This window comes from Hydra vulgaris, chromosome 08 (genome assembly GCF_038396675.1).
Source record: "Hydra vulgaris chromosome 08, alternate assembly HydraT2T_AEP".
In the NCBI taxonomy this organism is placed as follows: Eukaryota; Metazoa; Cnidaria; class Hydrozoa; order Anthoathecata; family Hydridae; genus Hydra; species Hydra vulgaris.
Genome location: NC_088927.1, coordinates 37,153,480 through 37,169,453, shown reverse-complemented (window position 1 = coordinate 37,169,453; position 15,974 = coordinate 37,153,480). Strand labels below are relative to the sequence as shown.

General features: G+C 28.2%; 1 protein-coding gene across 2 annotated transcripts in view; it reads left to right on the top strand.

Moving 5' to 3' along the window:
- The window catches only part of LOC101237345 (syntaxin-8), a 47,118-nt gene extending 41,218 nt beyond the window's left edge, over positions 1–5,900 (top strand). For both annotated transcript variants that reach the window (XM_065803617.1, XM_065803618.1), the window contains exons 7-9: positions 5,355–5,447; positions 5,521–5,622; positions 5,700–5,900. In XM_065803617.1, the coding sequence (XP_065659689.1) occupies positions 5,355–5,447; positions 5,521–5,622; positions 5,700–5,770 (266 nt within the window). In that variant the 3' untranslated portion in view covers positions 5,771–5,900. The remainder of the gene's footprint in view (positions 1–5,354; positions 5,448–5,520; positions 5,623–5,699) is intronic.
- Positions 5,901–15,974: the final 10,074 nt, after the last annotated feature.

The window sequence follows — 15,974 nt, the reverse complement described above, 5'->3', positions numbered from 1 at the left end:
CAACAGATATATAAAATAGTAGAAAATCAGTTTCAAATTTTTTTTATTTTACACCTCCGGGGCCAGGTTTGGGTTTGTTACCGGAGCTGCTTAAACATTGATACATACTAAAGTATATATATTTTTATTTAAAATTCATATTTCATTTTAAATATATGCGTGTATATTTATCTCTAGCATTTTCCTGAAGCTGCTAACTCTCTACATGTTGATACCCAAACTACTTTAGTCTTCTCTGATAAATGTTGTTTAATACAACATTTTTTCTAATTTATGTCTAAGATTATGGCTCTTTTTCTTGTCTTGTTAGAGTCATACCATACATTCATATGATCATCGACAAATACTACACCATATAAATACTAAAGTTTATGCAAATATGTAAAGATGCTGTATGCCAGCATCTTTACATATTTGCTAAATAGATATCAAAGATGTTGTATGCTAACATCTAAATAGATAGCAAGCATATATGTTTATATCTATTTATAGCTATATTATTTATGCATAAATGCTCCTCTTACCTAACCTCCTGCATTCAAGCAGGTATGGAAGCTTTAATTCCTTTTCTTTGGTTTTAATCATTCAACTCAATGTTTTTCATCTTCTTGTGCAGTTGCTATATTAAACCGTTATCATTTTTCTTGTCTTTTTTACAAGAACATCGCTATTGAGAACAAATGTATTTTTATTATTGCAAGAAGTTAATGTAAAAAGATGTAGTCTGAGGATCTCCATTATTCTTAGTTTAATAAATCTTGTATCTCAAATGTTAGGCTCTAGAGACTTTTGAAATGTTTAAAAGTGTCATTAACTAAAGTAAGTCTAACATTCTATTTCTAATTCATGGATCTGATCTTGTCACTTTTCCCTAAAATAAGGAAGAGATTTGAAAATAACTTTTCCTCTTATTTGACTGTTAAATCTAATGGCCATACTCTTCATGCCTTTCCAGTAAAACAGGTTAACTAAAAAAAGTCAGTTCTCAGTTTTAATTTTCTACGGCTTGTGGTTTAGACAACATTTCCATCATAGTCTTACAAAAGTGTTCTCCAGAATTCTTTTCAATCCTTGCTAAACTATTATTAAGTTCTAAATAAGTAATTCTAATATTTAAAAACTCTAACTATTAAAACTAACTATTAAAAACACTCTAACCTCTTTAACAACCCTAGGATTAGTCTTCTCTCTATTATTAGTTTCTTCATATTAAAGTTTTAAGATTATTAAATCATTTCTTTCTAATCACAGTAATTAAGTCATTCTCGAAGGCCTACATTCTTTTTCATTTTCAGTAACTTTAGAAGTACTGTAAGGTTCTATCTTTGCTCCTGTATTGTTTCTTATCTACAATAATAATCTTCCTGGCACATCTAAGGTCTCTCTTTTTACTGACAAGTCAACTTTATACTCTTGTCTTGACATTTTGATTACTTAAATCAAAAATCTTCAATTTTGGAACGCTAAGATCAAGCAGCCGATTTTTAATCTGATTTCTTTTCTATAGCAGCTTGGGACATGCAGTGGCTTGTGAATTTTAATTTCAAAAAAATTTTATTTACTGTTAACAACTATCGCAATATTGTTGACATTCTTATATTGCCGAATAACAGCCCTCCCACTTTCAGACAAGGTCTGAGACTGAGAGGGTTGTTATTCGTCAATATAAGAATATCCAAAACATAGGAATATCCATAAGCACATTGTAAATGTTTGATCAACCAAAACTCCTTATTGCTTGGCTTGTCATTTATCAAAGTCACAAGTTAATATATAAAGTATTATAAATTTTTTATGCCTCTTGTTAATAAGTTTTTCGCCTCTAATCTTTTTGTAACTAAATTTTTCACTTCTTGTTAGTAAGTCATTTGTCTCTAATCTTTTTGTTACTAAATTTTCACCTCTTGTTAATAAGTGACCGGTACCCCGGTCACTTACTAACATAGGGTGAGTGGTTTAGTTACAAAGTTGCATAAACAAAGTTGTTTAACTCAAAAAGATATTAAAGATGTGAAGTTCCTTGTAAAAGTAAAAAAATTACTTTTTGCTGTCAAACTTCTTAAGAATAAATTTAATAATGGTTTATTCTCTTACTAAAACATAGGGATGCCAAATATTTGGGTTTTCAATATTTGTACAAATACCAAATACCCCAAATAATGACCCCCTCCCCCAAATATTTGTACAAATACCAAATAGTAAAATGTATGAAAAAAATCAATTGATTTCAATTCAAATTTTAGCTTTTATTTAAGAAGTGATATTTTAAAAATACAAGCATATTCAATTTTTCTCCTTTCATTCTATTACGAAGTTTAGTCTTGAAGTTTCCAGCTACAGAAGAGAGTCTTTCAACGTCTGTTGATGTTGCTTGCACAGTTATTAAGGGATCGTAGATCATCTGAAGTTTATCTGTACGTTCTTTTGTTCCTTCAAACGCCTTAATTTTGTTTTTCGATTGAAGTTTTGACTGTTTTCAGATGGTTTACAAAGTGGTTGATAGTGTCATCAAGCTTGGATGTTGTATTTGAATCATTTTCATCATCATTTTCCTCCAACAATGATTCTGCAAATATTCTTGTATTGAGCTCCTTAATTTCTTTTTTAATAGTTAATTTAATAATTTTCCTTTGGATAATCACCAGTGTGAAGAAAAATCAATGTTGATATTAAATCGACATTTCTTCGTGAATCAATTCAAGTTTTTAAAATTTTCGAGCATTTTTTGCGAAATATCACTTTCTTGTACTTTCTTGTGTTGAATAAATAGATAAATGATCCTTCTGCCACCATCAAATTGCAGCATTTAGAGCTTAATTTTTTAATAACTTCTTCAACAGGAAACAAACAATCTATTATGTCTTTAACTTTAGTTTAAATGCTGTCATCATATGAACCCTTAAATTCAATTATTGTAGATTTTACAATTTCTTTCAGTTCATAAAATCTCTGCAACATAGGAAGTACACTATTCCATCTTGTCTTGCAGTCAATTAATAGAGTTAACTCTTTTCCTGTTGTTTCTTGGACATTTTCTTTAAAGCGAGCAATTTTCAATGGAGATTTTCGAAATTTTCTCACATATCCTCGAACAACTAATATAACATCAAAGTAGGATTTTTCCATTGGTAAAGAGCTTTCTTGTTCATCAAAATCTAGTTTTTCATCAAAATCTTAATCTTCATCATCAAGTTCAACATTATCAATATATTAATCCATCTCTTCACGATCTTTTTGATATAAACAGTCAACAATAGCTAAACTTATTCCATGATTGTAACAAAGTTGAATTTCAAATGGCATCAAGGTGGCATATTTTTTCATTACGAAAGCTCCATCGTTTATAGTTGAGACAATATCTTCTGAAATGTCAAGTTTGATGTCCTGGAGTTTTCTGACAATTGTTTTCAATTTTTCAGCATTACAACTACCTGAAGTTAATGCAAATTGCTTAGATTCAGTGCCGTTGTGAATTTTGATATTTAAATATCTCTTGAATGTATTATCAGTCCACTCATCAATTATTCTACTAAATTTCTTTCCCATGACTTTAGACTTTTGAATCTTTAACACAAATTCATTAAAAACTTCTTCGTAGTATTTTTTAATGTCTTCCCAAACTGTTGATCTTGATTTAGGCATTTGATGACCGCGTGATGACAAATATGATTTAGTAGCATCTGAATTTATTATTTAATTAATTAAAAATCCATCTTTAGCTGCACATTTTGATATTAACAACTCTCTAGACTCTCGAACTGTAAAACTTGTTATTGGACGTTGAATTTTTGTATTAGTTGGACCTTCTGTTGATTCTAATGTATTTTTTCTTTTAAGAGATATATCTATGCCATATTTCAATTTTAAATGACTCATCATATTCGTTGTTCCATAATTAACAATCGTACAAACTTCATTACAGTTGCCAACTTCATTACAGTTGACATTTTGCCTGATTTTTACTAATTTTTACAAAATTTTTCCACACTTCACTCGTCATTTTCTAAATAAAATTTTAGTTTAGTCAACGTAACTTAAAAAAGCATGTACTTCTTTGTTTATACAAATATATACTTCTTTGTATATATTTTTCTTTTTTATAGTACTTCTTTGTTTATACAAATTTCAATAGTTACTTGATTAAATTCACAATTAAACAAAGATAAATTTTAAAAAATTTCAGTAGTAGTGAATTAATTATGATATAAAATTCAGGGAAATTGCGTAACTTGGAAATTGAAATAAAGGGTTCGTAATAAATTAGAATTTTTAAAATGTGACGGTTATTTTTTTTAAAAATGCTGAAAAATAATTTAAAAATCTTTGCACTATTTGTATACAAATATTTGGGTAAAAATACAAATATTTGGGTGACCCCAAATAGTGCTAAAAACACCAAATACCTAAATAATAAGTAATTGGGTTCGACATCCCTACTAAAGCACAATTAATTTTATAGATTTAATATATATAACATGCTGATTTTCATCCCTTTTTAATAAGTTATGTAAGTATGAAGATAACGCTATAGGATCATATAGGTATACTTACAGAACAGTAATATTCCTATACAGTGGCAAATTTTTGCAAGTAAAAATTGTGTGAAGATTCCGAATTTTTATATCCATTTTATGAGGAAAATTAACAACTTATATTAACAACTCTTTTTCAATTCTAACTCATATATTTTCTATATTCATTCATATAAAACAACAATTTTAAAAAACAAGTGTCAATTTTTCTGATTTTTGTTATAGTGTATTAAAAATCATTGCTTTTTTAAAAAAAAAAACTTTTATACAAATATAATATAAAAAATTTATTAAAGTTTAGTAAGTTATTATAGACATTTAAATGCTGAATGTTATTTTTTTACTTTTGTAAACAGTTATCTCTTTTTTCTTCTGTAGTCGTATTTGGTTAATGTGAGTAAGTCCTTGATTGTTTCATAGACAGAAGACTATGAATATTGATTTTGAATTTCGAATTTCGTAAATTGACGTTCATTGTTTTGTTTTTGCGCTTATTATTTGTGGAAGTGCTGTAGTGGTAGAGCCCTCGCCTCATAAGCGAGAAGCTCCGAGTTCGATCCCTACCACGTCTCTGGTAGTACCGCGCTCAACTTGTTTCTCCGCGCAGCGGCCTTGTTTGTCTAGGTTCGTGTTTCGGAGTCATATAGTTGGGAGAGGGTTGTAACTACAATTAAAGTAGCCTCCTCGAATGTAGTGGCCTTCGTGGCCTTAAGGAGGTAAATTAACATTAAAAAAAAATTAATAAGTTAGTATTTATTGAAGTATCAAAAAATATTTAATCAACATTGAAATAATTTTGAAAATGTAATAATTTAAATTTAGAGCAAGACAAAGGTTTAGAGGTCCTTTCTAAAATCATTGAAAGACAAAAGTTAATGGGAAAAAGTATTGGAAATGAACTAGATTACCATAATGGTACTATTTTTAAAGATTTCTACATATTTTAAGCATAATAATTGGTAATATTAACAAATTGTCCATTTTATAGAGCTAATTGATGATATTCAAGACCATGTGGATAGTACTAACCAAAAATTAATTCGAACAGAAGTTCATGTTAAAAAAGTGACAAAGAAGACTGGAAGCTGTGGTAAATTTTACAAAAAAAATTACCTTTTATTTTAAATCTTTTTATTTTAATTTGTTAATATTATTTTTAAATTAAAGCTTTGATTGTTGTGGTAATTCTGTTACTGATTTGTATCGTCACTTTGGCAGTTGTACCTATAAAAAGTTAACGAATGCTGGTGTCACCGTGGCAGCTGTAGTGACATTTTGCAGCATGCGCAATGTAAAGATCCAAGATATAAGTTACATAAGTGTACTGTATGATATATGTTTTTCAAATACAAATTTGGTGTAAATGATTATGCAGACTTTTGATATTGGCATTTATATATATATATATATATATATATATATATATATATATATATATATATATATATATATATATTATATATATAACGTTTTACATTTTTAGTCTTTCATTACAGTATAGTTTTCTTTAATACTCCAAAATTTAAATATTTCTAATACTTGTATCTGTTTTATGTAATTATAAATAATTGATTTTATAGTCTCTGCGGGTCAGTAATATTTGAGAGCATTATGCACAACAGATTCCGCGACTATCTTATAAAAATTACTAAACGGTAATCTGAATAATTATTTTATAAAAAAAAACATGCGTAATAAAAAGTCAAAACACATTTATTAAGCTATTAGGCCTGATGAATAAAAAAAGCAATTGCTTTTACTCAGTAAATTAGTCAGTTAACGTAAATAAAAACATAAAGAATTTTGGTTGAATTTTTATTCACGTAAAGCTGAGCAATTACTCAGTGTTTTTGGAGTAAATTGCTTAACTTTACGTGAATAAAATTTGAGCAGTTGCTAAGTAAAAATAGTTGCTTTTTTTATTCACCCAGCCTATAATAACAGTTAAAAAAAGTCGCAGTGGTTAGTGTTCTACCGCAAAATCAAGAGATAAGAGGTTCAATGCCGGTGTCATAAAATATTAACCAGGGAGTTAAATTATTTCAAAATAGATTAACTTCCCTTAAAAAAAATTAACCACTATCAGCGGAATAATTTAAATCCCAAAATAAATAAACTCCCATGTAATTATAACTTAGACGGATAAACAAAATGAGTATTCTAACTTCAGTTTTAGTATTTATATTTTACAATAGCATTTATTTTTAATTCTATTAATAATGGATTATTAGTTGATTGATATGGTTTATGATATTGGATATAATAGCATAATATATATACGAATTATTAAAAAAAAATTTAACTAGATAGTGCTCAATGTCCTTAAAAGAACTTTTGTTCTAAAAGTTTATATTTATAATATAATATATCAATATTATTGGAATATAATATGATATTGCAGTTTAATACGTATTTTATAGTAATATAATGTAAATGCTTTTAAGTTTTATTTGATTATTTTGATATTCCTTGTTTGTTTATTTTATGTTTCAAAGGATAGTTGTAGTTTTTTGTTCAAAGTAATTTTAACACACACACATATATTATTGACATGTTTCGTAAAATTTATTTACATTTTCAAAAGATTATTTTACAATAAAAAACTCTGAAATAAATATTAAAAAATAGAAGTCTAAACAGAGAAATATTAACGGACATAAAATTATACATAATAAACCAATATATTTATTACAAAATAACTCGGTAAATAGCCAATCAAAATAACCAACTGTCAAAAAAATAATAATAATAAACTGACAGTAAAATTAAATAAAAAAGTTAATAGCATAACGTAAAGTTTGTTTATTAAGTAAAGGACTTTCCCATTTAAAGCTTCTTTTATCTTTAATTTGTGCTTGGTTGTGCATTATCCAAAATCTCAAAAGAATCACAGTTACTTAAATTTTTGCAATTAATAGATAAATTTAAGTGTTTAAATATATGAGATTGTTTATCACTTTTAAGGTGCTCATTTATTCTAGTTGCTAAGTGTCTGGAGGTTTCTCCAATATAATATTAAATTATAATAGTTAATATTTCTCTGTAAAAATTTCTATTTTTTAATATTTATTTCAGAGTTTTTTATTATTGTAAAATAATCTTTTGTAAATGTAAATAAATTTTACGAAACATGTCAAGAATAAAAACATCGTATTATTTTTTAAAATAATTACTTATTTTATGCTATTACGACGTTCAAGATATATATATATATATATATATATATATATATATATATATATATATATATATATATATATATATATATATACATATATATATATATATATATATATATATATATATATATATATATATATATATATATATATATATATATATATATATATATATATATATATATATATATATATATATATATATATATACACACAGTATTGGACAAAACATTTGCAACCAACATCGAATAATGCTAAAAAGTGTTCCTAATTTTACATGTCTTAAAAACGAAACGAACTATACTACCACAGCAAACAGTTCAGGAGTCTGGAGTCATAGCATGCCATGACATGAGCAATCAGCTGACAGGTGGCAGCACACAGGCAGAATTTCGTAGACAAGTGCCATTTTGGAGCGGACAAAGCAAGTGCAACTTTTTTGGTTTGTTTCATTTTCATAAGTCTGGTCCGTGTCAACGTCACGGAAGTTTTTAATTAATTAAAGGAAGTATCCAGAAGTTACCAGAAGCATGCAGAAGATTCCAGAAGAAGCATCTGGAAGGATCCAGTAGCATCCAGAAATATACAGAACCATTCAGAAGCCTCCAGAAGCATCAAAAAGAAGCATCTAGAATCTTCCAGAACAGGTTCACACAGGTTCATTTAACTATATAAGAGACATGTAAATCGACATGTAATTCAGTCAGTATGTAGAAGTCAATCAGTCAGTATTATCAAGACAGTTTATCGAAGTGAGTTTTATCAAAGTGTTTTATCGAAGAACATCAATACAAGAAATGAAATACAACAAGTGTTTCATTACATCAATACAGTTTACATCCAACCAAGACATTGTGTTCCACAGATGATACAATAATGATTGTATCATCACAAGGTAAATGTAACACGGTAAGCCTTGAGAAGCGTGATTATTTATTTTTATTATTTTTATGACTTCAAGTGCAAAAATGGCTCCCGAAAGTCTTGGATTGGAACTAAGAAAGAAAATTATTGGCAATTACGTAAGTGGAATGTCACAAAAAAGTATTTGTGATAAATATCGCGTGAAAAAATGGACCGTATCAACACTATGTTCCAAATATCGTTCTACGGGGAAGTTGGCAGCAGATAACGAAGGTGGAAGACCGCGTTCCACCACTTCTAGAGAGGATTCTATGATTGTCAGATCCGTCAAGAAGGATCCCTGGATATCATCAGTCGAGATACAAAAGCAATTAGAGCTGCCTGTATCGGACCAAACAATCAGACGACGTGCTGTTGAAGCCGGATTGTTTTCACGGCGCCCTGCTAAGAAACCACTGATTTCACTAAAAAACCAGAAGAAAAGACTCCTTTTTGCTACTTCTTATATTGACTGGAATGTGCAGAAATGGCAAACTGTTCTGTTCAGTGATGAATCCAAGTTCAACATCATTGGGAGCGATGGCATTTGCCGTGTACGTCGACTGGCCGGAAAACGCCTCGATTTACGTTACTCCCATAAGACAGTGAAGCATGGTGGAGGCAATGTAATGGTCTGGGGGTGTTTTTCTGCTAACGGTCTAGGTCCAATACATCGAAACGATGGAATAATGGACCATTTCATGTATAAAAATATCCTGAAAGATGTCATGTTACCTCATGCTGAATGGAATATGCCAATAAAATGGGTTTTTCAGCAAGACAACGATCCAAAACACATTGCAAAAGTAGTCAAGCAGTGGTTTCAAGACAACCACCTATCGGTGATGGATTGGCAGCCCCAATCTCTGGATCTCAACCCTATCGAGAACCTGTGGGAGATCGTCAACCGCAGAATTAATCGTGAAGGTGTTCGTAATAAGGATCAACTGTTTGAACAAAATCCAAATCACCTGATCGAATCTATGCCTCGAAGATGCAAGGCTGTGATCGACAACAAAGGATTCGCCACGAAATACTGATAGCGAAATACAGCTTGGTCAGCATTTTGTCGAGTTGCACTTGTTTTGTCCAGAAGGAAATCAACTTTTTTTAATACTTTTGATTAATTTATTAATTTTCGTGTACAAATAATAAACTTTGTGATGAATAAAACTTGAAGAACTTTGTCTCTAAACGGTTACATAGTTATTTCTCTAAATTGAAAAAATGCAGCACTTTTATATAAAGAAACTAAATTAGCATTATTTGGTTGCACTTGTTTTGTTCGATACTATATATATATATATATATATATATATATATATATATATATATATATATATATATATATATATATATATATATATATATATATTTAGGGAATAGCTGTTGTAGCTAAGGCTACACCTTAAAATAATTAACGAAATAAAAAGTTTTATAAAGTACTCCAACATAATTTCGCCTTTAACTAGGATAAGTTTATTTTTTATTTGCCATGTAAAATCGGCTTCAAAAGTGGTAGCAAGAAAAGTTTATAACCGTAATTATGTTTACTTACACTGTGTCAAAAAAGTTTTCATCGAGCTATCTTGCAAAATTTAAAAAGGCAATAACTTTTTATTCAGCTAAGATGTAAGCATGGTATAAGCTAAATTATATCATTTAAACATTTAAAAAATATTGCACAAAAAGATTTTTTAAAGTAATGAGTTACAAATAAAATACAGCGTTTTGGAATGAAACTTTACAAAAATCAAATAAAATTGTTATGCGAACTCAATTAGTTAGCGTTTTTATAACTTATCTTTCTACCACGAGCTTTTATTGCCTCATTTAGTCTGTTTATCATAGTACAAACTAATTTTTTTGCGATTTCTGGAGTGACTGCACCCCACTCTTTCATAATTACTAGTTGTAGTTGTTGCCAATTCCTCGCAGCATTTTTCCAAATTCTTCTACTCAATTCTTCCTACAGACGTTCAATAGGATTTAAATCTGGAGATTGTGGTGGTGTATGAAGTTGCTTAGCTATTTTAAATAAAAGCCATTCCTTGACATGTTAGGCTGTTTATTTTGGATTGTTATCTGCTGAAAAATAAATGACCTTGTAAGTCCCAATTTGTGGGCACTTTCTTCTAGATTATTTTTTAGAATGTTTAAATACACCTTATGATCCATATTTCCACCAATGAAAACCAAGTTTCCTACACCTGAAGCACTTATACACCCCCACACTAAAGCACTTCCTCCACCATGCTTTACTGTTGGACTCAAGTTTCAATTTTAAATGCTTCATTTGGTTTTCTCCAAACTTTAACTTTTCCATCTGATGAAAACACATTAAATTTTGACTCATCACTGAAAAGGACAGATTCCCAAAATGTCTGTGACTTACTAATATGAAGCTTTGCAATGTGCAATCGTTTGGGCTTTGTTAACTTCGCTGATGTAGGGCTTTTTTAATGGTGCTCTACTATTGTATCTAGCTCTTCTTAAGGTTATTCTAACAGTTTCAGAATCCACTTTTAAATTTTAATCATTTTGCAGCAATAGCTCGTCAATTCAATACTTGAATTTTGTTTGGACGTCCTGTACGTGGCTTATCAGTAATTTTTTTGGTGGTTTGTTATTTCTTGATAATGGACTGCACAGTTGCATGTGATTTCTTTACTATTTTGCTGTGATTTTCTCTCCTTCCATTGTCTTACAATAAGCGATCTAACTCCCTCTGCGACTCCTATTTTTAATAATTAGTCTAAAAATGAAAAATTCATATAAAGAAAAAATAATATAAAAATCTTACTAAATCTAATTTTTATTTTAAAAGTGTTACTTAAATACTGACTTAATAACAAATTAAGGTGAAAGTGCAGGCTGGACAAAAAATTTTTTGGTACAAAAACAGGCATTGTTTATTATTAAATGCTGTATTTAATTTTCTATTCGTTATTTTATAAAATATTTTTTTACAATATTTCTTGAATAGTTAACTAATATAATTTAGTTGAAATCATGCTTATATTTTTGCTGAATAAAAAGTTATTGCGTCTGGAAAATATACAGGATAGGTGGATGAAAACTTTTTTGACAGAGTGACTGTTTCTTACTGTTATAAAGTTCTTATATCATTTAACTAAAACATTTTTATTTTATCACACAGGTTAATACTGTTAATAACAGTTATACCACAGAGCTATATATACAAATTTTATTGTTATTTTCTATAAATGTAAAATATTACATTTTTAATTCTTTAAAAAAAAATTTAATCTTCAAATTGAAGCTTTAATTAAGGAGAATCTTACAAGTTGATTCTATTTGTCATTAGAATCAACTATAATATAATTGGAAATTCTCCTATTATCTTGAGTCTATTATCTATTGAGTTCTCAAATAAGTTTGAAGAAAATTTTTTCGAACTACTTAATTTCGGAATTTATGCAGGTGGCACTTTCTTACAAGATCATTTAATATCAGCCCCTAAAAATGTCACATATATTTCTTAAACCACACAAAATCAACTTATAAAGTGTTGTAGTAAGGCTTTTAAAAAGATTATTTTTTTCGAAATCAATAAAAGCAAGTAGTTTTCAATTTTAGCTACTAAATAAAGCTACTAATAAAGCTACTACTAAAGCATCTGATAGTGTATCAGATGCTTTAGTAGCTAAAATTGAAAACTAATTGCTTTTCAATTTTAGCTGATAAAGTATCTGAACAGTAACTATAACACTTGTGAAGATTTCTTAAGGTTTGTTGACTGTCCTTAGTTATTTAAATGTGCCTATAGTTAAAAATTACAGGCATGTAATTTTCAGTTGAAAATTGAAAAGTTGGAAGTTGAAAGTTGAAAATTTGAAAGTTGAAAGTTGAAAATTACAGGCATGTAATTTGCAAATATACGCACAAAAATATAAAAGCAAAGCTAATCAATGTCTGTTGTACTTGTTAGATTCAAAAACGGAAAAGTCTATACATTTTATTTTAGCAAAAAACTCTTCATAGTTAATGTTTGAATTTTCTTTCAATCTAGCTTTAGTTTTAATAAAAATTTGATGGATTGAATTTTTTCGATTATAATTAGACTCCAAGATAAGCAATACTCCAAGATATATCTCAAATTTCAGAGTCTTGAAATTGACAATTAAAAAAACATTTTAAGAAATTAAATTTGGTATTGATTTATATCACCACAACTTTAATATTGCTTTTGAATGAGCTATGGCTAAATGTATAATATTAAATGTAAAAGAAAACAAAAATCTAGAAAATGTGGAAAGCCAATGTCCAACCACCATGTAAAGTTGCCTGAAAGCTAACTTTACATGGTGGTTGGAAAACTAAAAAGATTGGGAAATCTACTTTCAGAAATTTCTGGATATTCATATCCTATCTTCACATCCAAACTTTATTTACGCAGAGTTTGGAAGATTATGGAAGCCTGTTTAAAAAAATCAATCAAAACTCCCATCTAGCATTTCTTAAACAAAATTCATGACAATGACTGGTTTCCCAAACATTCTTGAATTTTTTTAATGATTTAATTCTAGGTACAATACCTAGAGATTAAAAACATATTCAAGGAGTAGAGTATATATATATATATATATATATATATATATATATATATATATATATATATATATATATATATATATATATATATATATATATATATATATATATATATATATATAACAATAATCTGATTAATCACCTTGCAGTTTTAGATAAAGAAATTAAAACTAAAAATAACTTGAAAAATTGGGCCTTAATTGCTAAGAGAGGGTTAGTTTAAATCAGAGTTTCAAGCCATAAGGGCATTTTTACTTTGTTACTTTAAATAAGGATATTGGAAAAAGAAAAAGTAATGTTATTATCTTTAATTGCCACAACGCAGAAAGGAGATTAATACTAAAATTCATAAAGAGTGCGACTCCAAATTGGTTAATGATCTATTTAGAAAAGTAATCCTAAATAAAAGTATAATCGAAAGAGTTTATCATTTTTAACCCTAAGGCGATGCACTATGCAGCCCTGATTTAGTAGAATTAACCAACAGCACAAACCGAGTAGAAGTTTTGAAAGCCGCTATAAAGCTTGTGACATTAAATAATGTTTAAAAAGTTAGAACATTAATCTTAATCAAACTTCGATCAAAGGTTGAAAGAAAATAAAAGAAAAAACTAGTTTTTGACAAAAACAAATGCAACAGAAAACTTCCTATAGAAGGAACTATTAACAAGCCCTTTTGATATAGTATTCAAGGAATTAGAGTCTGCAAAATCTGGATCAAGTAAATCGACAAGAAAATACTGTCATCCGTCTTGCTGGTATACTAATGCAACAATTGCTATACAACAAGTTTGATGAATTATTAATTGATATTGATGTTAAGCAACCATATATGTAACATATGAAACATGGTGAAGTGAATTATCAATAAAAAATAATTCGAATAACTATTCCTTTTCCAGATAAAACAGACTGAGGGGAAATGGAGAATGAACTTATAGCCATGAAAGCATCGGATCTTTTAATTTAAATAATAGTTGAAAAAAAGTAGTGAGGGAAATAACAAGCAAATTTGTTCTCATAGATGGTTTAAAAAAAAATCAATATTCAGGTTTACATATATGTGGTGACTATAAATACTCAAAATTTAATCAACTCAAAATATAAATCAACCAACATTTCAAATTAATAACAAGGAAGCAACAGACGTATTAGATTTAGTGATATCAGAATTTTTTGCTAGAAAACATAACGGTATTTGCCGTCAGGGTTGTCACGAATACTTTCGTGACAACGAAGTAAAAATACTTTAACAAATTTGTTGCTCTTTTGCAATCAATTATGCTTCATAAAACTTTTTCTTTAAACCCTATAAGCAAACATCTGTTGTTTCATAAAGGTCTTTTTCTGCCCTTTTTAGTGATGTATCATTTGATAGTATTGACAAAGTATTTTTAGCGTTATATCATTTGATATTATCAACTAGTATTGGTGCATCATTTGATAGTATTTGATAGTATTGATTAGTTTGGATTAGTATTAGCGACTTCCCTTATTAGAATGTAAAACCATCTCAAGCTGTGTTTTTATTACTGAAAATTGTTTTTATTAGTATGACTAAACTTAAAATTATTCTCTTGATTAAAATAATAATTTAAAAAAATATTTTTAGTTATTTTTAATTAATAGTTAATTCATTCAATAAATTATTCTCCATTTTTGACTTTAAATGGTAAGGAAAACGAAAAAAATAATTATTCCAATATATATTATATATATGATATATGGTACAATATATGATGTTTTTTCTTCAAGAATATCAAACAGCTAATAATTCAGATATAAAAATATGTCAAAATATGTCGATAGAAAATATGTTTTACATATTTTATGTCTGCAGAAAATAATTCAGACATAAAATTATGTCAAAATATGTCGATAGAAAATATGTGTGACATATTTTATGTCGGCAGAAAATATATCTCAGACATATTTGACAGATAGCAACCTTGTTTGCCGTTATGTTTTTTTCATACGAATTATACATTGAACATAACGGTAATTACCCGTTATAAAACAAGAAATCTGGCGTTACGTTTTTTTAAAATATAACGGGAATTTTTTTTTACAGTGTATGTACCGCGAGGGTTGATTTATTGCATTAGCTACAATATGTTTTTACAATACTAATGTCTACAATAATTTTTGCAAGTGATTGGAAGAGCAATATGTAATAAGTTAGATAATGATGAGAAATATTTGCAGGTCTTGCCATCCGACAAAGAATCCTATGTAAGCGTACTTTTCTAATCATACCTACTTTTAATTTGAAAATAAAAGATTTGGAGCAAGCGAATAATAGATTTCTGGGTATGCTCAACATGTTTGGTGGAAACGTGAGCTATGCAGAAAGCCTATAATATAACATCGGATAAAGTCAATGACTGAAAATGTTCGGCGCCAACAGGAACGAGTTGTATTTAGTTGCACAACATTTTCAGACATTCACTTTTATGGATATTTCAGGTTGTGCGCGTACACAAAGTCCTTGGATCCCGTGTAATAGTTTATTTTTTAATTTTTAGTCCATTTTTAGAATGTTGTTTTTAAAAAGTTTTTTTATATATTTTTTGTTATAGTAAAAGTTTAGATTGGTACAAGCATGTTGAATTTGCTTCAAGTTTTTTATAAGTTTATTTTAATAAATAAAATGATTTTTGCGTTGTGATAATTAAAAGAAAATAAATTAAACTAATTTTAAAATTATTTTTTCATAGAGACCTTGTGTCGAGATAAACAAGTTGAAAAAGATTCAAATTTTGACCTACAAAACTATAAAGTTATT